This window comes from Sminthopsis crassicaudata, chromosome 4 (genome assembly GCF_048593235.1).
Source record: "Sminthopsis crassicaudata isolate SCR6 chromosome 4, ASM4859323v1, whole genome shotgun sequence".
Classification (NCBI taxonomy): Eukaryota; Metazoa; Chordata; class Mammalia; order Dasyuromorphia; family Dasyuridae; genus Sminthopsis; species Sminthopsis crassicaudata.
Window position 1 is genome coordinate 150,742,324 of NC_133620.1, and position 24,502 is coordinate 150,766,825.

The 24,502-nt window shown below is 34.9% G+C and overlaps 2 protein-coding genes across 7 annotated transcripts in view; both read right to left on the minus strand.

The window, feature by feature from the left end:
- The window catches only part of ZC2HC1B (zinc finger C2HC-type containing 1B), a 28,894-nt gene extending 20,292 nt beyond the window's left edge, over positions 1-8,602 (minus strand). For 2 of the 6 annotated variants that reach the window (XM_074309646.1, XM_074309649.1), the window contains exons 1-3: positions 8,394-8,597; positions 3,898-3,959; positions 253-372 (exon numbers count right to left, since the gene is read on the minus strand). In XM_074309646.1, the coding sequence (XP_074165747.1) occupies positions 253-372; positions 3,898-3,959; positions 8,394-8,511 (300 nt within the window). In that variant the 5' untranslated portion in view covers positions 8,512-8,597. Of the gene's footprint in view, positions 1-252; positions 373-3,897; positions 3,960-8,393 lie in introns of all 6 variants that reach the window. The other 4 variants (XM_074309644.1, XM_074309648.1, XM_074309645.1 and 1 more) reach the window with 4 other exon arrangements.
- Positions 8,603-8,923: 321 nt separating this feature from the next.
- Positions 8,924-21,872, minus strand: LTV1 (LTV1 ribosome biogenesis factor). The gene is made up of 11 exons (XM_074309643.1): positions 21,299-21,872; positions 19,145-19,276; positions 17,610-17,768; positions 15,615-15,702; positions 14,348-14,489; positions 13,583-13,817; positions 12,988-13,115; positions 10,288-10,427; positions 9,936-9,988; positions 9,542-9,742; positions 8,924-9,416 (listed from the first exon to the last, which is right to left on the minus strand). The coding sequence occupies exons 1-11, from the start codon at positions 21,299-21,301 to the stop codon at positions 9,306-9,308; spliced, it is 1,392 nt and encodes a 463-aa protein (XP_074165744.1). The 5' UTR covers positions 21,302-21,872; the 3' UTR covers positions 8,924-9,305.
- Positions 21,873-24,502: the final 2,630 nt, after the last annotated feature.

Sequence of the window (24,502 nt, forward strand, 5' to 3'; positions counted from 1 at the left end):
GTGTCCGAGCATATTATCACTTATCAGTAAAAAAAAATGGTCCCAACACTGAACTTAAACAGTCCACATCCAATTGAAAAGCTGGAAAAAGAACTAGTATCTCTTGATGCCTTCAAATTAATAAAGAACTACCTTAATTTCATTTGTGTGCCCTTTCATGATCATCTTAACTGAATGCTGTATAGTAACCAACATAAACAGAAATATATGCAAGACAATCACTGGAAAACAATAGGGAAGCCCAAATGGTACCTTGGCATCGGGAGACTCTCTGACTGTGAGAATGTCAGTGCCCTGTAATCTTTGCTTCAAGGAATTGAAAGGCGTACGTTTTTTGTTGAAAAGTCTTTTGCATATTGGCCCATGCCTTTCCTAGGAAATAGAAAAGATGATTATAATGTTGTAAATGTTAAGGCCTATTGTTTTCATTGCATTGCATGGGGCTTATCTCTAAAGCTCAATACTTTATGCCCATTTATTTTATTCCAGTGTTAACCTTGGTTTTATAAATATGACCCAGTTATTTGGATACTCACCTATTCCACCCAATATTCTTATTAGAACATAGTATGTATAGATTTCCAACATAAAAAAGCATAGCACACAACAGCTCTAGAATAGCAGAAATGCTTTAAGAATTAGGAATCTTAGAGGTTATGTCATTCAAACTCTTACCCTAAGCAGGAATCCCTTTCAACAACTCTGACTAATAATGAATGCATCTATCATCTGCCTTAACACTTTAGTGATGGGCTGCTCATCTCACTGCTGGATGATTTTAATTGTTAAGATCTTCCTTATAAGAGACTTCAATCTGCCTTAACTCCTATCCATGAAGTAATACACAGGAAATCTAAACTCATTTCCAAATGAAAGCTCTTCAAATATAGAGAGCAATCATAGTCTGCCTATCTCCAAGATTCTTTTCCAAGCTAACTGACTCAGTTCCTTTACAAGATGGAGTTTCACATCACCTCACTATATACTGTGGTTACTCTCCTCTGGAAAAGTTCAAGTTTGTCAAGACATCTGGCAGTGAATACAGTATTTCAGAAGTAATCTGATTGGGGCAAAGGACAACTATTATTTCCCTCAATTCAATATAATTAGATATTATTTATTAAATGCCTCTTATGTGCAGAGCATTGTGGTAAGTGCTAAAAAGAGATATTAACAAATAAGAGATAGATCCTGTCCCTCAAAGAGATTACAATTGAGTAGAATAAGTTAAACTATGTAAATGATAAATGCAAAATAGAATATGATGAATTAATAAGTATTTGTTAACTGTTTGCTATGCGTAAATCTCTGTGCTATTATAAAAACACAATTAAAGTGAGAAGGATCACTTTCTGCTAGATTGTGATAGTGGGAATCAAGGATTCAGAGTGTCACAGAAAACTATGAAAGCAGTGGCTGTCACATTTATTTAGACATTATCCTTCTATTACATTATACTTTTACTACTGCAGCTCAAGGTCATGTTGTGGTTTTGATGTGGTAGAATGCCAACCATGAAGTTTTACCTCTGATACACAATAGTTGTATAACCCCAAGCAAGTGATTATCATTTAACTTCTCAATGCTCTATACAACTCTCTAAGACTATGTAAGTTGAAGAGAAAGTACCTACCCACCATAAGTTGAGTTTTCTCACCAAGAAGTTTCCTAAACAAGTGAAATCACAAGTCCAGTTCCTAACTCCATCACACTGTGATATTGAGCAAGACCCATCTTTTAATCTCACAAGGCTTTATACATCTCTTGAGTAAAAAAATTTCACCTTAGTTTAAATTTATGTTGCTTTTAGACATCCCTGTTATTGCATCTCTGTAGAATTATTCTAATATTAACTATCTCTGTTTTTATTGCTACACTGAATATTGTTCCCTGACCAAAAAAAAAAAAATAATAATAATCATAGATGAAAAATAGAAGTTGATGCAAATGACTTACATGACCTAAGTGGTCAGGGACAACCCATCATCGAACTGATCATCAGTTTAGTACTGCCTTATAGAGCCAAGAGAAATCACTGACCACTTAGTTGGGTTAGGTCAATGCATCTGGTTAATGAGAAATGGAAAAATGAAAACAAACCTATGAAGTCACTTAGTGATTCCAAAGTGTCTGAAATAGGATTAAAACTCAGATCTTCCTGATTTCTAATCCAGCTGCTCCTGAAACCCAACAACTTTCTCATCATCAGTTTCCAAAATACCACATTCAAGTGGTACAATGTAGCATATTGAAAAGAAGAGATACTTGTAACCTAGAAGTTAAGTATTGCAGTATATTTAAGAAATTCAAGTCCCTCCACTTTCTTTAACGAGTTTGAAGCTTTAGTTTAACTACTCTGGAAAAGAAAGACATACTTAATATACTTTTTTGTTTGTTTTGTTTTGTTTTTGAGGTAGTTGGGGTTAAGTGACTTGGCTCAGGGTCACACAGCTAGTAAGTATCTGAGGCCAGAACTAAACTCAGTTCTCCCTGACTCCAAGCCTGGAGTTCCATGCATTGTGCCACCAAGCCGCCCTCATAACTTTTACATTAAGTTCACAACTCGTTCCTTTGCAGCCTGTGTTTTGGCCTTCAATCATTTTTAATTAGCAAACTCTCAAGTCTAACCAATTTTCTTCAAGGAAAATTTTTTAATTAAAAAAAAAAAAAAGATGTTGCCATCTTGGATTTATTTATTATCAATGGGGCCCCATTAGGATGTTGGCAAGGTACTGGACCTAAGTATTACTAAGCTCAACAACAGCACATTAAAATCAGATTCTTTATATAATATATTGATTACATTTAAAAAATTATAACTTGAATTACATTTTTTAAGTCTTAATGATGGGCTCTAATAGCAAATTCTTTTGCATATCATTTAATATATGTATATTAATATATTCCTATCTCTTCCTATCTCAGAGGGATATAATTTAATATAAATACTATAAATGCTAAATAAACTTAAGATAAAATTTAATATTAATGAAATAAATGTAATTTAATATAAATAATATAAAATAAACATATAAATATAAAATAAATAAATAACATCTCTCAGACAGGAAGGGATAACAATTTTTACTTAAACTCATAAATGGGGAAACCAATAACAGCTTTTAACTATGGAATGGGGATTATAAGTCATGTAGGTTAACTTCTTCATTAGATATGTGAGGAAACTGAGGATCATGAAATTTAAATAGTTTACCCAAAATCAAACATGTTAAAAATAGAATTGGACTTGAATCTACATTTTCTGATTCCAAATTCAGCAGCAATTTTCATATTCTGCTTCCCTGACTTGGGAAAGGCCAGAGTTAATGAAAAGGTGGGGGCTAAAATGCAGGTATGCTACATTGAATGCCCGTCTATTTTGTTATATAGTATATTGGCTTTGAAACCTAAATCCACAAATTCTTGCTAGAAAAGCAAAAAGAGTTGTTAAGAGCAGATCAGTGGGGGTTTTTCTTGTTTTTGGTTTTTTTATCCACAACACACCTCCATCTGATTTTTCTTTTTTTTCTTTTTTTAAGGCTGGGGTTAAGTGACTTGCCCAGGGTCACACAGCTAGGAAGTGTTAAGTGTCTGAGACCAGATTTGAACTGGGGCCCTCCTGAATTCAAGGCTGGTGCTCTATCCACTGCGCCACCTAGCTGCCCCCTCTTTTTTTTTTTTAATGATGATTCCTAGAAGACATTTTTTACAAGATTCAGCTGCTCTTTTAAAGGAAGCCACACCAATTTCTATCGGTGCATCTTATTCAGCAGCAGATTATACTCTCATCCTACTTCTTTCCTTTCTCACATCTGCATTTAATCTTTTTGCCTCCTCCACAATGATATACTTCATTTAATTTCAATGAAATGCATCCACAAAATGTCTTAATTTTACCAGAACATCTGGTGCAAAGCTTCTCCCACAGACATCACAACGATATAACTTCAGATTGCCATCTGTATCAAATTAAAAAAAAAACAGAAAATGTTAGTTACACAGAATTTCTTGCCCACAAAGAAACTGATGTATAGAGCAGCCCACGACTGCTTAATATTATTCCCTTCCCACCTACTTGCAGAAAAGTCCTTTGTCGATCCACCTGTGTTTTTCTTTTCTACTGTGAACTTCTCACCTCACTGAGCAAGCAAATTTCACAACCCCCAGGCAGCCTTGGCATAATTATTTGCTTTTCCATTTTTAGGGTATTTTAAAATTAAGTGCCTAATAATACCTTTGGGGATACACACAAAATTAAAGGCAAAGCATAAAATTCAAAAGCTGGAAAGTTAACATTTTGCAACGAGGTACAGTGATCTGGATTTGGAATCAGTAAACACTTATGGGTTTGATTCCTGCCTGGTTCTGCAACTAAATACATGTACAATCTTGTGGATCAGTCACATCTGCCTTTTTTGTAAGTCCATGGACATTACTGTCCATGGGGTTTCCTTGTCAAAGATACTGGACTGGTTTACCATTTCCTTCTTCAGGCAATTAAAACAAATAAAGGTTAAAGTGATTTGCCCAGTCATACAATTAGTGTTTGAGGTCACATTTGACCTCAGGTCTTCTTCCTGGCTCCAGATCAACTATTCTATCCAGGAGCCACCTAGCTGTAAGACATTTATTTAACCTCTTTGAGCCTTGGTTATCTCTGTAAGATAAGGGGACTGACCTAAATGATTTTCAGCTCTGAAAATGGTCAGATCTGCTAGATAAATGGCAAGAGCTAGAAAAGTTCAGGGAAAGGAGAAATTGTGGCTTGGAGCAGTTAAGGAAGTTTTCATGAAGCAGAACTAGAGATGAGCCCTGAAGGAGGAGATGGAGTTTGACAACAGGGCATCCTAGACCAAGGGCTATTGCCTGGCCAATGGCAGATAGGTAGGACTAAGTATGGCACATGTATATTGAAAGAAGTCTGATCTGATTGGGAGAAAGCACTCATGTTAGTGATCTGAAATTTGGTCAAATAGGAATCAGTTTACATAAGACTTTGAAAGCCAGGCAAAAGAACCTGGGTTTGGTGAAACAAAGAGCTATTGTAGCTACTTAAGGAATGGTGATAATGAAAAAATTGGATGCATAATGGATTAGAAATGCAAGAGATTGTCAAGAAAACCACTTCGGCCATAAGTTAACAGTAATCTAAATTATGAGATAGTGATTGAATACAATGGACTAAAAGTGGTTTCAGCAGAAATGGGATATTATAGTAATAGAACTAATATATGATATTAAATATCTGTGAATGATGGAACCCCAAATCTTCAAAGAATTAAAGGTGCAGGTCAATAAAGAGGTACAAGATCAATATAAATAGGCTGTGGCATATAACCAATGAACTACACAAGAAGATTATGATAAAATTAAAGAGAATTAAGACCAGGAAAGGAAGTGGCTAGACATATAGCAAGAGCAAAAGATGCGATGTCTCTGTACTCTATTGACATCCATATAATGTCAAAAAGATTTAGAGGAAAACCCTTAATATATCCATATATACAGGTTCCCTCTTAAAAGGATTTATAGGAAGTCATCAGCTTAGAGACCATGAATGTAAAATGCATGGACGACTTTTGATTTGCAATTAAGAGAGTGTTCCCATAACATCACAGATCAAAGTGGTACATGGAAAAATAAAAACTTAAGAAAATATGAAAAATAAAAATCCTTTAAAAAGGAAAATTCTATACCCAATCTTAATTTACTCAGCAGATATTTTGACTCAAAATAGTCTAATACGTTGCATGCAAAACACTGTGGAATCTTTAGAGATTGATTTTTTATCTTTTCCTTTGAGATTACTCTTTTGGAGTACTTTCTCTCTGCAAACATCCATGGTGCCAGAACTACAGTATCCAAAGAAATATGAGGGATTTACTCTATATAATTTGGTCCCATATTACTGAAAAGATGGCTAAAGTTGGTTGAGATTAAGAGAAGATGAACTAGTTTCTTACTTAAAAAAAAAAAATCCCAATGTCTCTTACGGCATTCTATCAGCTATGCACAGATCATTCTTATAAGGACATGCCAAAGCAGGGAAGATGTTTTTCTCATCTGATTGTGGGCTAGCCAAGAAAATTTAAAGTCGGAGTTTAGCAGGGCCATAGTTTTGCTGCTGCTTTAAGGTCTAGTTGCTTTAAGGTCACAAGGATCATTAACCATTAAAAGAGATTTTACTCTTTATGTGAACTGAGTTTGACTGGAATAGCCAATCAGTCCAGAAAGTTTCACCAGACACATCACAAGCATAATCACAATCTAAAGGAGTGAATTTTAATATTTCAACTAAAAAGCGGTCATTCCTCAAGTTATTTAAGAAGGGAGTTACCTAATGACATCATAATGGTGGGTGTACACCTATAGTATACTACAAATGAAAAAAAGAAGCTGTTTATTATCAAATGAATTAAACTTCTAAAATAGCAAAAGCATTAATAAGTCCTTGGAAAAACTACATTAAAAATTATTGTTCAGTCATATCATGCTTCTTAATTTAGTCTGGAGTTTTCTTAGCAGATACTTGAGTAATTTATTATTTATCATAATGGCAAAACTAAGCAAATAGGGTTCAGTGACTTGCCCACAGTCACACAGTTAAGTAAGGTTCTGGAGTCAGATTTCAACTCACAAAGACAAGTCTTTCTTATTTCAGGACCAGCACTCTATCCCCTTTGTCACTTAGCTATCTTAATTGTAGAAGCTGCTGAAGTGATCACAAACTAACTCATCCTATTCACAATCACTACCTTCTTTTTTTCCTCTCTTCCATTCTTTTTGCCTGAAATGCCTATCCATTGGATTCTAACCTCTATTCAAGACCCTACTCGGCTCATAGATCACTTTCCTTACTGAAACTTCAACATCTGTAGAACAATGGATTTGAGGACAATTCCTTCATGCTCCCAAAGCATTTGATATATCACTCATTTGGGAGCAGCTAGATGGCACAGTGGATAAAGCACCAGCCCTGAATTTAGGAGGATCTGAATTCAAATCTGGTCTCAGATACTTAACACTTCCTAGCTATGTGACCCTGGTCAAGTCACTTAACCCCCCCCCCCAACCTCAGGAGGAAAAAAAAAAAAAGATATATCACTCATTTGGCACTTGACTAATAATATAGTAGAGCACATGCTATCATTTTTGTACATGTATGCATATATTTATCACATGTACACATATACATAAGATCTCTAAATAAGATATATACCCATGAATGTATATATCTATATGTCCATATCCATCATCTTTCTTCCCAAAGGAAGCAGTGTTAGACATTGCCTTTTTACCTTTTTGTACTTCCAATGCTAACAAAGTAACTTAAACATAGTACATACTAATAAATTTACTCATATCTTTTGATGATAACCTTAATCACAATATTACATATTAGTTCTATTTTTCCAAAAGTCATGGAAGAATACTGTGCATCTTTGCAGAACCACAAATTTGATTATCTTGCTCCTTACTTTTTCTTTACTAAAATTTGTGATCTCTGGTAACAACTCAACAGTGTTCTATTTTTAATATAACTTTAAATTATCTGATCCATATACAATGAAATTAAAAGCCCACAAAATAAATTTACCCAGTACTAAAATTTTTCTATCTACAAACCCTTTTCTGGTCTGAGAAACTGTTTTCAATTGACTAAATAGCTATTGTAGTTAACATACCTCTTCTTAGGGAAGGCTTTTTTTTTTTTTTTTTAACCAGTGGAAAGACAGCTTATTTGGGAAATCAAGAGACACAGATTTTAATTCTACCACTACCTGGTTATATAAATAGGAACAAGTACTTCACTTTCCTGAGCCTTCATTTCCTCATCTATTTAAAAAAAAAAAAAAAAAAAAAAAAAGGATCAGACCAGATAATTTCTGAGTCAATCTTTCTCTATTCACATTAGTTTTTGGGTTTCCTAATTTGATACTTTTCTCAAGATTTATAGTTTCTACCATGTATATGGTTGTTTATATAGCACCTATTATATTTTCTCCATAAACTCTTGAATAAATTCTAATTGAGTTAGAATCATATAGTGTTAATACATAGTTCAAATTAACTAACAGAGAACTATGGAATATAAGGATAAAAGATTTCCTTTAAACAGATCACTGTCAGAGCTAGAAGGAGCCTTATATCATCTAATCTAACCCCTTTCTTTTATAGATGAGGAAACTGAGGCCTAGAAACATGAAAGTGATTTGACTAAAGTCATACAAGTAGTGACAAAATTGTGATTTGAACTAAAATTTGACTCCAAAACCAAAATTCTTTCCACTCTTCCATGATGTTTCCTTTGGAAAACAAAATGAGAATCCCACTGGTAGAACTAGTAAGCTATGAAACATAATGCTTAAATTTAGACATCAAATGCTATTCACCTGATGGAAATGGTTCCTTCCCAAGCATTCCGTTCATCACTCCCATTGATTTGCTAAACACAGATATACAACAGTTATATCTAACATGTTGATTACAGACACATGAAGAAATTATCATTACCAAGTGTTTTGCAGCCAAGTCAGTCACCAGTCACTACCTACCAAATAATTGACAATTATGACTACAATCCCATGAATCTTACAAATGTAATGAGATTTAAAGGGAGAACAACCCAAAAACTCCAACAGAAAGGCTCCCAAATGTCTATTTGTATATTTTTTACCAAATATAAACTAGTTCAACTTCATTCAATTCAAATCATTAAAAAAAAAAAAAAAAAAAGGCACAAAAACCAATCTTTCTTCCTTAAATCAAAGTACTCTGCTATTAGATTGATTACAAATTATGTCTCACTTACAGCAGAAAGTTCACTGAACACTGATGCACACTCAGGATTTAATAAAGATAAACTCTTTATCAGACCACTTTTTTCTATCAATTCATTTAGAATCACGCTATCAATCCATCATCAGTATAGGGAAATTTATTATGAATGTTCAAGAATGCTGTCAAATGTACAGAAATCTCCAGAAATCACACTAGGAATGCCATTCATTTGAGTTTCTTTAATCAAATGTTATTTGACAAGATATTTATAAATACTTCATACTCATAAAGTTATTTGGTTTCTGGGAAAGAAAAATCTACATATCAAAGGAATCTGATTTAATGTTTGCAAAAAGATGTTCATTTAAAAAAGTGCTGGCACGAAACAATCCAAACACTCTGTACATATTCCTATAATTGGCAGGAGAATCAGTTTTGTCTTTTCTCACAGTTCAGTCCAAAAAGGAATACTCAGCAAAGAGTCCACAAAAGCAGCACAAAGGACCAGTCTCAATGTTCCATTATCAGAGCTTCAAACCAGCAACATTCTGCTTCAAGTTGAGCAGCTCTTTTTCCTGTCTTCTTTTCTCCAATTTAAAGGCTAATCTGTTTGCTTTCTTCTCCACTCTGCGTTCCTGCAGAAGGATATGATTACAATGACTGACATTATTACAAAAACTATACAAAGGCCGACAGTTTCCATTCCCTTCCCTTCCACTGCTTTTTTCTTTATAGCTACATAGTAAAGTATTTTACTCACCTTACGTTCTTCTTTTATAGCTTGTTTTCTCACTTTTCTGTCTTCTTTGGTTTCATTTTTACAACGTGGTTGGACTGATACTCTAGGCAGATCACTATCATTAATCATCTGCATTCGTTCAATTTGTTTTGCTGTAGGTCCTTTCTGTGGTAAGATGTTTAGAGGTATTCCTGTTTTAGAGGAGATCTGGATGTGTTTGGGCTGGGAAAAAAAAATTAAAAATCTAATTTGTTAATAATATTCTTTCTTCATTTGCTTACCTTTCTGTTATAAATGTAGGTCCCTTTGCTGATAGTACCATTATGTTTTTTAAATGGTGTTATGTTCTTTACCCAAAAAATGGACTTATTTTCAAGTCCCCCTTTCTGGTAATTTAAAATGGCATAGGGCATACCTTTGGTGGGCACTTGATAAGCTGAGGATGATTGTATAAATTCGAATATGTACCTAAAAAGAGAAAAACTAGTAGTAAGAATACATGAATAGACACCTTCAATTAAAGGAGGCAGTTCTCACTACATTTATCAAGAGTCTAAGACGACAGGTGATAAGAGACATTTCATTCTGCTTAAGAAAAATCAAACACTAAGATGAAAAATGAGAAAACCTGATGTACCCATTTCTAAATATAGAAAGGTTTTTAAAAAATATTTCATATAATATGAAATCTTAACTATCCAAGTACTGAGATTATGATATGGTAAATACACCATAACATCGCTGACATCAACAATAAAAATACTTACTACAAATAGATTCACAATCCCATTTCTCTTTGGGCTCTTCAAGAACTACAGTAACAATTTCTTCTTCATCATCGTCATCTTTTTCAGTAATGAGTAAGTTATCATCTTCAAGGGATTCAAGAGTATCCAATTTGACACAACTTTTGGTTGAATTTTTTGAAAGTCAAAATGAAGTAAAAAAAAAAAAAAGAAACACTCTATTATGTCTATGGAAATACAATTTCTAAAATACACAGAGATATCAGCTATGTAAATAACCATTCAGTGTCTGTGAGGATTCTTTGCCAATCACTTCCATTCAGGTTTCCCTCTGTTAGCTATTTTGTATACCAGTTGGGGAGGAGGATAGGACAGGAGGAATAAAGTGAAAATAACGCTGGATCAAGAGTCAAATTTCAGTTAAATCCTTAGCTCCGACAATAGTTCTTGGGAAAGTCAAACTTAAATCTGACTCTTCATCTGTAAAATGAGATAATATTTGTATTATCTACTTTACAGAGTTATTAAAAGTAAAATGCTAAGTGAAGCAGAATACTTGAATATTTCCTATAATTGTGATTTTATCAGTGTGAGAACTCCTTCCATTCATACAGATTGTAATCCTATGTCTTAACAGAAGTCTTTGACAGTTGCTAAACACTCCAAAGCTAATCTGGTGATGACTTTCCTTAAACATGCCTAGAGGGGTCCCCTCAGATAAAGTTCACTATTTTGAAGCATTTCCAGTTTAAGACTTGTTAGGCTTATTAAGGTAACTACTAGCACAGTCTTCGGGAAACCTGAGTCACCTCCACAATAGCTACTAGTTATAAAGAGCTTTATGCTTTGCAAAGCACTTTACATGTTATTTTATTTGGTCATTACAACAATCCTAGAGGTAGGTGTTAGTACTCCCAATTTTAAGATGAGAAAACTGAGGCTTAGCAAAGTTAAATGATTTGCCCTACTACCCAAGTAATTAAGTGTGTGGGGCAGGATTTTATCTCAGGTATTTCTGACTCTAACTTCAACACTCTATCTACTGTACCACCTTTTCTGGGGAGGAAATAGTAAAGCATATTGTAAAGGCAAACAATCATTATCAAGAATAGATGGAAAGATTTTTGCTTTCTCACCTTTTACACTGGTTATTCTCTTTTGGGTGAAAAAAAAAATGAGTTGGTCCTTTTTTTTTTTTTTTTTTTTTAAAGCTTAGAAAAGCAATCTTTGAAGGCTTAGTTCTTAATCAGACCACTACTTTTTCATTTAACAAGCATTTATCAAGTTCCTACTATGTACCAGTACTCTATTGGGTTGAGGCTGAAAGGATAAAAACAAAATAATCCCTCTATTTGAATATCTTTTAGCAAGAAATAACACATGCATAATAAAGCCAACACAAAATACATGCAAAATGACTTTCTAGAGGAAAGGGCATTGATAAATGGGACAATCAGAAAACGTACTGTGAAGGAAGTGGTGTTTGAGCTGAACTAAAAAGGAAAGGAGGAATTCTAGGAAAGAGCAGCAAGGGGGGAACCCTCAATCCAGGTAGAAGAGCTTACATGAGCCCAGAAGAAGGGCAATGGAATGACATGGATAACTAACAATAGTCAGGCCAACTTGGCTGAAATAAAGAGGGGCTGAGGTGAAGAAATGTGAAATTGATGAGGAAAGACAAGGATACAGACTTTGGTACTCTTTTAATGCCAGACAAGTTGGTATTTTTCCAACTCTCCCAGAGAGTAAGTGATGTGTTTACACCTTTGGGGATTATGTAGAAGATGGATTGAGAGGAGGAAGAAGAGGAGGCAGGGAGACTAATCAGAAGATTATTACTATAATGTCAACAAAACTCGAGTTGGAAAGAATTATAGACTTTTTTAGTCCAACAGGTAACTAATAAAGGTATCCTTTCTATCCCTGACAAATGTTCATTTAGTCCATACTTAAAACAGTTAAATAATGAAAAATTCTTGAAACAACACAATCCATTTTGGAATACATTTAATTGTTTAAAGGTCCTTATGAAAAGTTAAAATCTGCTTCCTTCTAATTTCTTTGTCTTTTATGGCATATCTATTGTCTTTTAGTATTTTTCACAAGACTGCTCATCCTGGATGGAACCTCTGTGAGACTCTTTTTATCAGTGCATAAAGAAACTATTGTTACCCACCACAGGATCAACAAAGTAAGTGCTAACAGAAGAATTTTGTGTTTTTAGTTCATCGTCATTCCAGAACAAACTGAGTGTCATTCAGCTTGACATTTATGCCTAGCTTGTCAACTAAAACTGAAAAGCCAATCTTGGGAGGAAGCAAGTGGAAGGCTTATGGTCAGGGAACCCTTTTTACCTCTAAGAACACATAGGTTTCAGAAAAAAATAAAAGAGAAATGAATCTATACAAACAGAATTCAGAATAATTTCCTAATTACCCCAAAGCCTCAATCAAAAAATTATCTGGGGTTGGAAAACAGCATGCCAAAGAAAGAAGATAGAAGGCACCAATCTCCAAATTTAATTAAGTGGAACTGGTGCTTTACTAAGGATAAAGGTTGATTATACTGTGCCTAGAAACCAGCAACTCACATAAACAAGTTATTCACTATGGTTTCCCTAAAGTCAAAAATGCCACAAAAGCACACAATTATTTAGGTCTTATTAATCAATTAACTTTCTGAGCAGGTGTAATAAAAGCAGAAGGAAAAATTAAGACATACTTCTTTGCTTTCTCTTTGTAATAGTCATTCAGAACCTCTTGCAACCGGTTGCTATCTGCATGAATAAAACCTTCCAATTCTGCATTATCCAATGCGCCAATCTCATCATCATCAAACTGCTCAAAGAACTAAAGAGGGATAAAAAGAACAAAATGTACCATGAAATAGCATTTTACTTAACGGGGTTTTTTTGTGATGAAATTTCTAATCATTATAGTGATTTTCTTTATTCTTTTGAATAATTTGAAAATACTTTCTCATTAAGTATTACTACCATTGAATACTTGTGGGTCATTAATAATGTATTCAACACTAAAACACTGTGACACTGTGTGCTTTATTACTAATTCTTTCTGTCACAACCCAGACGAAAAAGTATTCTCATTTACCAGGACAATTAATATAGCTATGCTCTTTAATGATAAATCAAAAAGGAATTTAAAGAAATCCATAATTTGCAAATATTATTAGATTCTCCTATTATTTAAGTAGAAACCATTTCTAATTTTTGATTCCTATGCCAGAATCCTGGGGACAAGCACTTGTGCCATAGAGAATAGTAAATTATCAAAATTTTGCTGCTTTACAATCTTACCTTCTCAAATCTTTCATCTAGTAAAGTCAGTTGTTCATTCCTCCTCATGACAGAGGAAGTCATAGAATAATCTGTGAAGCGACTCTTAGTTTCTTCTTCCAAAAACAAATCCTTTTGACTTTCTCCATAGATAGATAATTCTTCATCTGATAATACACCTTCAGAGTCATAATCATCTTCATCACTGTCATCACCCATATATTTTCCATGATTGTCACCTTTGAAATCGTATCTCCTAAAAGTATATAAAAACATACTATGAGCCATATGTAACTGAAATCTTTATAAAGAAGAATATTTTTGGACAGGGTTTGAAGTGTAGAAATTGAAGAATGCCTACCAAATAAGTTAGCACTGAATTTAGGAAACCTAATTACTAGACACATCAACAGCATAATTCACCCTCCCCATGGGATCTCATTTCTTCTCAATAATATTTATTTTTCCAATTACATATAAAGACAGTTTTCAACATTAATTTTTGTAAAATTCTGAGTTCCAAATACTTCCCCCTTTCCTCCCTCCTTTACCACTCCTTTCCCCAAGACATCAGGCAATCTGATACAGGTTACATATGGACAATCTTTTAAAAATATATTTCCATTGGGACCTCATTTTTTCAATTAAAAAAAAGTGTTAAACTAGATGACCACTATGATCCTTAATAATTCTAATATTCTATGATTCTAAACTCCCTCTTGTTTCTAAAATTTATAAGGGCAACAATGTACATGATCCTGTTTTTTTAAAACCAGACACACATACTCCATGTCCATCTGTACATCTTCTCCTGTTGGCTCATTGGCCTGTAAAATGAAATCATCTTCAAGCAAATTATCTGGATTATCAAAGTCAAAATCATCATCCAGAGCTGCAACAATGTCAGGATCAAAATCTAATCGAGGACCTTTAAAAAGAGAGAGAGAGAAAAAACTTGGAAGGTAATTTCCTAGATAACAGATTAACTTTATACAACCTGTCTTTTCTAAAGGGCCAAGTGTTTGTTAGCAAAATAAGCTATCATTTCATAGCTTTAAAATTTAAAATTCCAAAAGATAAAATAAGTTTTAACTACATTTTAATTAGAAGCAACATAATGTTCAAGCAAGAAAAGAACAAAGGTAGGCCATAGTTTCCAGCTCTATTTTTACTTCAAATTATATGGCTTACTGACTTTTCCCTGACTAGCTATGTTTTTCTCTGGAGAAAAATAAAATGCTTATAAGTCATAATGACATAAAGAAATCCTTGAATAACAAACATGATCCATTCTTTCAAGCAATATTTTGTTTAACAAAATTCTAATGGGCTGGACACTTATGAGTTCACTGCTACAGGGACTTACAAATATAAAAATTCTATCCATAATTGTTAACTCTTCAACAACTAAAGTCCTAGAAAATTGCCTAGAATAATGGGAGGTAAACTGTCTTGCCCTGCATCATATAGTTAGCTTGTGTGAGTCATAAGACTTAAGCACCAGATTCCAAGGTTCTATACACTGTTGCAATACTGGTTATCTAGCAGAACATAATCCCAACAAAGAAATCCCAACTCTGGGATTTATTATAATGAGCCTGGATATGCATCGCTGTATTATCCATTATATAATGCAAAGATCAGTCAACAATGGACAAGTATTTAGATGGAGTGGTCAGAGTTGAATAAGGTTATTTCACAAGTCTTCATAAGACTTTATGTAAGGTTTTGATATTTCATACAATCATATGGGAATAGTTAGAATGCTGTTATTTTCCCTCCAATTAGAGTTAAACATATTAGTTAAACATAGACTTATAAATTATAAGATGAACACTTGTAAGAATACTTTGACAACAAATTTGTAGTATCAAGAATACATTGAAAAATCACTATCTTAGGATTAAAACTGTACAAATAAAAGTACAGAATAACTAAAAAAAGTCTAACTACAATTTTCAGGAAAAAACATTTTTAGAACATTCTTAAGAGTTTATGTGGAGCAGGAAAAATTCTCTTTTGACACTATAAAATTTTTCTTCTTGTAACATACCTGATACAGGAGCTGCTTTATTTAACAGTCCTACATCTTCTTCAAACTCTGATGCAAATACAGATGAAGGCAACTTAATTCCAGGAGTCTTGAGGAAGGGAAAAAGCAACATTATTTTTACACACACACACACACACACACACACACACATATATATATATATCTCCACCTGAAGTCTATTTCCACATCTCTACTTGAATATTTCATTAATACCTCAAACTCTGTGCCCCAAACTAGCCTCAATATCTTTCTTCCAAAATCCAAGCCCCTTCCCACTTTTGTCTCTCTTAACAACGGAATAGATGACTACCTCCCCAATCAAACTTCTTTGATTCAGCCCTCCCTTGCCACACTAAATCTAGTCCCATCTAGTTTTATTTCAATTTTTTCCATCTACTGCCTCTATATTTTTAAAGCCAATGACTATCTATCACCTCAATGGTTTTCAAAGAGGTTTTCTTGAGTCTAATTATTCCTCTCTCTTTAACATTTTGCAATTTTATTTGATTTTAATACTTTCTGGCTCAAAAAATTGCTGGTTTACTATCAATATTCTTTCATATGTTATCATCCCAACTACACAAATATGAAATTGGCTTAATTGGTCTCTCAAATCCTTTCCAATTTAAAAATTCTATGATTCCTTGAAGAAGTGTAGGGTATATCTTAGATTCCTAGTTTTTCATCATACTTTGAATGATATTAATGAATGACTTGTTGGCTTCTGGTTGCATTTTTCTGAGTGGTCTCTAATAAGAATTTACATGCAATGCTGCAGTAATCGAGTTATTTATGTTTTCCAAGATGATCCCATATAGAGAATGAGTAAATATTGGCAATATTCTATCATACCACTCTGTTTACCTTTCATACTTCTAACGTATACGTTCTCTATTTAAAAACTTAAACCAATAATATCAAGAGGTGGCCATCCAACTTCACAACTAATGTCACAGGAAAAAAAAACACAAACCCACCCAAAACACTATAAGGTATTTCTCAGGTCACAGAAAAGACTATTTGTTTCCAATTATTTCAATGATGCGCTTTCAATTAATCTTTACATTAGAAATTTTTCCCCCTAAGCATAAAGTTGAAGTTCAACATTAGGAGACTGTCATAAACTATACAGCAAAATTTATTTTTATAGTTCTCTTCATGCCTGGGTATGCATTTTTAAAATCCTGCAATGATTCAGAAAATTTAAGTACATTTGTTATCAGATCCTTCCTTTTGATTTATGCAATATGTTAGGTTAGAAATTATAGGATCCAACAAAATGTGAAAATCCATTGTAAATTGATATATAAATACAAATGGTCGTTATCCATTTTTTGATATATCATCAATTAACAATAATTATATTACGTAACTAAGGGGCAGCTAGGTAGCACAGTAGATAGAGCACCAGCCTTGAATTCAGGAGGACCCGAGTTCAAATCTGGTCTCAGACACTTAACACTTCCTAGAAGTGTGACCCTGGGAAAGTCACTTAACCCCAGCCTCAGAAAAAAGGGGGCAAAAAATTATATTAAGTAACTAAATGAATATCAAGTGTGATGTTCTAAATCTTTTACAGATATGCTATATATAAGTTAACATCTCTTCGTCTCCATGCTTATACTTTATAAAGTCTGTCATATCCTTTTCATGGTTGCATAAATGCTTTTGTTAGGCTTGCTGTGGGACACACTTGCTGTATCCAACTTTATGCTTAAACCTTGTCTTTCCCACAATATTCTCTCTCCAATCACAAATTTCTTCTCCATTTTGCAAACCACATATTAAACTGATACTTGCACTGAGGTCAAGTCTTTATTTTCTCCCAAAGTTTGAAACCTAAATACAAAATTTATTAATGAATGTTATAAAAAACAAAATGTACCAATTTTCCATAAGACAAAATAAAAAAGACAATCCCCAAACAACAGAATTTTTTTTTTTAATCAATTGATATTCCCTCAAAGGAAGAGAAATCAAAAAGTATATTCTTACTGCAATCAATGATGTTTCTTCTTGCACATCACTCCGAAAGCATGAGGGAATCAGCTCAGAGGGCCCAGATGGTTCCTTCAGGTGCTGCAGGTAGTCATAATCATCATCAAAGAAGACTCCATATTTTCTTTGTTCAGCTCGCCTCTCCTCATCTTCTCCCTGTGACACAAACAAAGAAGAATTAGCCAAACATAATGGAATCTTGTAAAGAGCTTTTGAAAAGCCAGGGCACAGAAAATGATCATAACTTTAGTCTGTATAACCTGAGATAAACCTGTTTACACAAAACAAGCTCACAGGATTCATCCCAAATTGGGAGGGAATAGCAGCAATTATTACATAGCAGAACCCAAGGAATCAGAGGATGATGCTCTTATAAGTCACGAAACTTAACCTCCTGGGTGAGAATAGCTTGCCCAAACATGAAATATTAAAGATATCAAGAGGAGTATCAAAAACCCAAAGTCACAAATTTGGCTTATTAAGAACAAGAGGATACAGCAGAAGAAACTTTTTTTTTTTTTTTTTTTTTTTAAAGGCTTGAACTTGTATGAAGATTCTAACATTAATTAGTTATGGGACATTTGGGCAAGTTATTTGGCCCCTCTAAACTTCAATTTCCTTATCTGCATAAAATGGATACTTGTATTACCTATTTCATGCAACTATGAAGAAAGAAATCTGTGAACTCTTTAGTACATTTTATATCAACGTGAGTTATATAATCAAGGATAATTTTGGTCATGTTTCTTCCAAGTCTTGATTTTCAAACAAACTCATCAAACAACCATGTCAGAGAGGAAAGGTTATTTAAAACTAAACATTTTTAAAAAGTTTTTCAACTTATACATAACTTGCACTGAGGAAGAAAATTTAAATTTCATTTTATCACGTTAAGGTGGTAGAAAAGTTTGTAGTATTTGGAAAGCATTTCTCTGCAAATAGATATACAAAAACCAAATCTTTCCATCTCAACAAAATCCCAGGATATATTATTTATATGTAAATATGGCAGCAAAGGCTCATGTCCAAAAAACATCCCCTTCCACTCATCTTCTGTAACCCCCTATTCAATGAAACTATATATTTTTTACACATACACACAAAAATTTTTGTGAGATTGGTGACTGCAGTTAAAAAATGTAATCTGTGGCCATAAAACCTAAAAGACCTATTGGACATAAGTAATGCACTAATAGAAGCACTTAGGTGTCAAAATAGATTGGAGGACTTGGAGTCAGGAAGACTTGTGTTCAAACTCCACATGTGGCATTTTTTACTAGCTTGTTTGTGCTGGGGAAAATCACTCAATCTATTTTAGCCTCAGTTTCTTCATCAGTAAAATAGGGATAATAATATCTGTAGTATATATAAGATTGTAATCAAGACCAAATGAATGAATATATACAAGTAAAGTATTTTGTAAATCTCATAGTGCTATATAAATATTAGTCATTATTATTTGATATGCCAGAAAAACACAAAATTTTAACAACAAACCACTTTAATATTACAGAAAAATGAAGTGTACTTACTTTGTGTGCAGGCAGTAGAACTCTCTGAGGTGCAGTGTCATCAGCTGCTAAAGGATCCCTCTGGCTTCGGTGTACTAGGTGGAAAGATACAGCTTTCTTTTTGTCTATAAATGGCTTCTTCTTCTTATGAGGCTTCAGAAAGGAAACATTGGAGCAGGTGAATAGTAACCCAACCTACTGATTCCTCCTTTGACTATTTCTCCCAAACTCATCCCGGTCCTAACAGGTCCTAACACCTGCTAATCTTTATTCTACCAACACCTCAAATTCAAAAGGTTCTAAACTGAACAAATTTTATTTCTTTCAAAACTTAAATTTTCTTTAAAATTTTCCATTTCTGTTAACATCAAGACAATAAATTCTTCAGGTCAAAACTTCAATTATCTCTGACTCCTATCCCTCATGTATCCCTCCCCCTCTCTTCTTTCTGCTTCTGAAATACAAATGTTCCCCCAAATCTTAGTTCAAGCAAAATATGTTGGAAGTAGTCTCAGAGGGAAGGCAATAGGATGAAGATTACGTAAAAGACTGTTATAATAAGTAACAGATTATTATAATAATAGATAAACAGCAATTAAAAGTTTGCAAAATTCTTTACATGCAAACTGTCATATTAGATAAGAGTGCTGGAGGAGCCAGAAGGACCAGTTTGAATCTTCCAGAGACACTTAGTAGTTGTGTGACCCTGGACAAATCATTCAACCAGCAACGCAGATAATAACAGTCCCTTACATGATAAGGCTTCTGTGAGGATCAAATGATATAATAAATGTATAGACTTTTGTAAACCTTAAAATTCTATGTTAGCTATTATTATTATTGAAGCCTAAACCAACAGGCTGGCATTCAGCCAATCTTGCCTCTAATAACTCTTTTTAAACATTCTTTACATCTCTGTCCAAGTAATCTTCCCAACACACTCCTTGGGTTGATTATATTCCCTTTCTACTTAAGAAACTTCAACAGGTTCCCAATGGCTCTGATTAATTGAATTCCAACTAAATTTTTTCAGCCTTTTTCTTGAATCATTTCCCTTCACAATTTATTATAAGTCTAAGCTCCAGATGAACTAAAGATCACTCTCCATCCCCTGTTTTCATCTCCCATCCCCAAACATTTCTTCACAGAATTCTCACCTTTGGAAGGAATTCTCCTCCCTACCCCCCATCTCATCTATTTCCGGTAAGGCCTTAACTCTTCAGAGAATTTCAAGCGTGTGCATAAGTAACCCAGTCATGTAATCCAGGATCCAGCAAACTACATTACTGAAAAATAGGGGATGAGGACACAGTTCGCCAAGCCCTGATCTAGCCAGTCCAAATTATACCCAAACATAAAGTTCCTATATAACATTTCTAACAAATTCCCGAAGCTTCCTAGACCTTCCTGTCATGTTCCGATAGGAATTATTGTTATTGTTTGTTATTGTTATATTGTTATTGTACTCTTCAACTCAAATGTCTCAGAGCACTTTGTCTAAATTTCTTCCACCTTCTTTACCATCATTATTTTTACATGTCATTTTCGATCAACAGATTACAATGATGAGAGCCAAAGTCTGTTATATATAGTAACCCCAAGTAGTTAAGCAAAGTGCACATACATCACAGGCACCTAAATGTTTAACTGAATTATTTAATACACTTATAAGTAGTGTGATAAGAGTTGGGGGGTGGGGAATACTGGATGTGGGAACTGGAAATTTTCCATTAGCACTTATAGAATGACAAGAACTAGGGGGCACAGTGTAAAGATGCTAGACTTTATTAGGAAAAATTGAGTTTAAATCTAGCCTCAGATAGGCGATAATTATGACTTTGGGCAAGTCACTTAAACCTGCCTCAGTTTCCTCAATTGTAAAATGAAGATAATAACAGCCTGGGTTGCTGTGAGGATCAAATGACAGCATATTTGCAAAGCACTCAGCAGGATGAGGAGGGTAGTTTGCAGATAACTCAGAGCCACCAGCAGCACCGGCAAGCAGCAGCTAGGGGCCTCCCTCAAACACCGGGAACTGCCCCAGGGAAGTCGGGACGGAACTTGGTACCAAGGCCTACTGTGGCCCAGCAGCGGGACCAGTCCTTTTCGTTCCCCTCCACCCACCGGGCGGCTCTCGTCAGTTCTGTGGAGAGAAAAGAAGGCGGCTTTGCTCACCATGCTGCAGCAGGCAAAGGGTCACGCCGCAGGGCTCGGTCCCCGCAGCGACAAGTTCCCAAGTGTCCTTTGCTCTGGTTGGAGTTTCTCACGCCGGGTCTTTCTAGCTCTCTCTCTAACGCGCCGGTACCGCGTCACGCAGCGGCCACGGGGCCCTACAGGTCACTTCCGGAAAGAAGACTCCGGAACCTCTCCTTTCTGTTCTGTGCGCGCGCTCCCTATACGTTACCACGTAGGTCAGAAGGATAAGCCAATCCCTGATGAGAAAACGAGGCGCGAGGCCCTCCTCGCTCCTCGCGATCTTTTCAGAAACGCCTCTCGCTCCACCTCCGAGAAGCTTCTCACTGTGCTAGGGGAAGGGCCGACGCAGGCGATTTTAGTGTTTCTGTTCCTTCTGTTAGTGAATGCTTTTTGGGAGTGGGGTACGGTGGAGTGGCAGGGTGAAAGCAACTCTTCTCAGAAGGAGGGGTGGCAAATGACCCAGGTGCTTTTGGGAGGGATGGGAGGGACGAGAGGCTAAATGTAGTAGTAACCTGGGTCGGAGCGTGCTGGGATAGCCGAGGCGTCGTTGTCTAGGAGACGGTAGAGCGTGGTTTCCGGAAAGCGAGCTCGTTTTCTCTCCAGCTCCCTCTACAGGCTTTAGCGGGGAATGGCACTCTCCGGGAGGATTTAATGTGGCTTCCTCCATCTCCAACTCCTAGAAGGCACTGAGCGTAGCAGGAGAAACTCTCTACAATATACCCAGATGTGGTCATCCCGTTTTTGCCTTGCGAATTTCTAGTGCGATCCTGACTTATCTGTATGCACAGCTGTAATCGTGTATTCCTGTTTTGTTGAGATGACGCTTTGTAACTTCCACCTACTGCAACCGGTCCCGTCTTCTACGGCCTAACAGAGCAAATCCAGGCCCTCTTGCATATGACAGGCCTTCATACATTTCAGAACAATTCTCATGGACCTCTAAATCTTTCCCAGTTCCTCTTTGCTGATTTTCATGTTATGGACTCCATTTAAGTGGGACTAGGTCCGTGGTATAAAACTCAGAAACCATAACATGAAGGTCCCTGTATATTGACTTAGAAAACCACATAATAAAGAACAAAATAACAAATTAATAAACTAAACAATAAAATTAATAATAAAATTTGAATAATACAAAACAAGAAAATATTTTCCAATTATATTTTAGCTAGGTACTTTTGGGGGAGGGGCCATGACACCTCTGAACTAGATGACCTGGACACTTTCCAGCTCAAAGTCTGTTCGTATTATTGCAAATTTGATTGATTTTAATCAAAGAATGTACAGGCAAATGTTAAACAATTGTCTTTCTGAGAGGAAAAGTAATATACTAGGTACACTTTTAAACTTTTATTTACATTATTTCCCTCATCACTTTTTTGAATTTAGACAAACAAAACAGTAACACAGGTATTTAATTGTAACATTACCTAGATTCCCAAAGGGTAAATGCTCATGCTGAACATTTAACAATTGGTTTGCAGGTTCTAGTTGCTACCAGCAAACCTGGAATGTTTATCCTATTTTCCCCTTTCTGCAGCAGTTTATTTATATCCTCAAAACTGTAATAGTTTCAAGTTGTGTTTGAATTTTGTGTTTGCTTACAAAAACTCCTGTAAATTCTTCCCTGAAATCAAACGCATGATCTTATCTCTTTAAAAGGTTTGTACAGCTCATTCTTTAGGTATTTTAAAAGATGTTCATGTAAATAAATACTAAGTTTAGCTAACTTTCATTATTTGTGGATTCCATTTTTGTAAATTTGCTTACTTTTAAAATTTATTTGTAATCCCCAAATCAATAGTTGCTATGATTTTGTAGTCATTCCTGGAGATGTACAGAGTGGCAAGAAAACTGAGTCATTCCCCCTGCGTATTCACAGCCGAGGTCAAAACAAACTGATGTTTCTCTGTCCACTTCTTTCATCTTTGTATTATATGGTAAACAAGCATTCTTTTCATATCTATTTAGTGATACTTTTTTCCCCTCAAATTCTTGTGCTTTTTGCTGATGATTTCACTATTTAAAACGGCCCTCAAGCTCAGTGCTGAAGTGTTGCCTAATTGCAAGAAGTTTTGTGATGTGCCTTATGGAACTTCATTCGGGAAAGTATAGTGCTGTTGGCCATGAGTTCAGTGTTAATGAACCAACTACAAGGTACATCACAGTTGTATTTTTTAAGAGACTTTACTTACATTACTGTACTGAACAGTATGTTCACAGTACTATATGTAAATTTCAAAAGAAATTTGCAGGTCCTTAAGGGAGGTTTCTGGAGCAACATATAGTACTGTGAACATACTGTTCAATACAGTAATGTAAGTATTGAACAGTATGTTCACAGTACTATATGTAAATTTCAAAAGAAATTTGCAGGTCCTTAAAGGAGGTTGCTCCAGAAAAGTGCTAACTTAACATCTCTAGCTCATGATGAAGCTTTGGAAAAGCATCTAAATTTATGGATTCATGAGACGACCAATAAAAAAGCATAGATGATAACACTGTTGTGAGGAAGAAAACCAAAGAAATTGACAATCATATTACCCAGGGTCAGCAAAATGTTAAACTCTTCTCTGCTAGTGTTGGCTGGTTCCCAAGTTTCAAAAGGTGCTACTATGTGGAAACTGTTCAGCTTACAGGTTCTGAAGTTCAGGAGGCTGTGGAAGAATTTTTAAAAATGTGCTAAGTGTTATACAGGAAAAGGGTTATGTGGAAGAGTAAGTTTTCAATGCTGATGAGACTGGCTTGTTTTATAAGATATTGGCAAATGTCCTTGGCTTTAAATTATTCAAAGATTTAGAAACTTGCAATTGTGTGCCAATCTCAAGGGCTGCTTTAGGATCAAATCCCTCATGGTATTTGGGCCTAAATTTCATGAGCACTTTTAGGAAAAAAGTGAACCATATGCCAGTCCATTGGAAGTGGAACAAAAAGTGTGGATGACACAGAAAAGAGGCATAGGTTATGCCTCCAAACCTATATCTCTCATTCAACCTCTCAATCATGGCATAATAAAATATTTCAAGATACATTGCATGACAGAACTTTACAGCAAGGCTTGTGAGACTCTTGACAAAAAACTAGTCTTATGATGACTGGAAGTCAGTCACTCTAAGCAACATTATTGATTATATCAGCAAATCTTGGTCAGCATCATCAATACTACTATCAATAAGTAGAAAA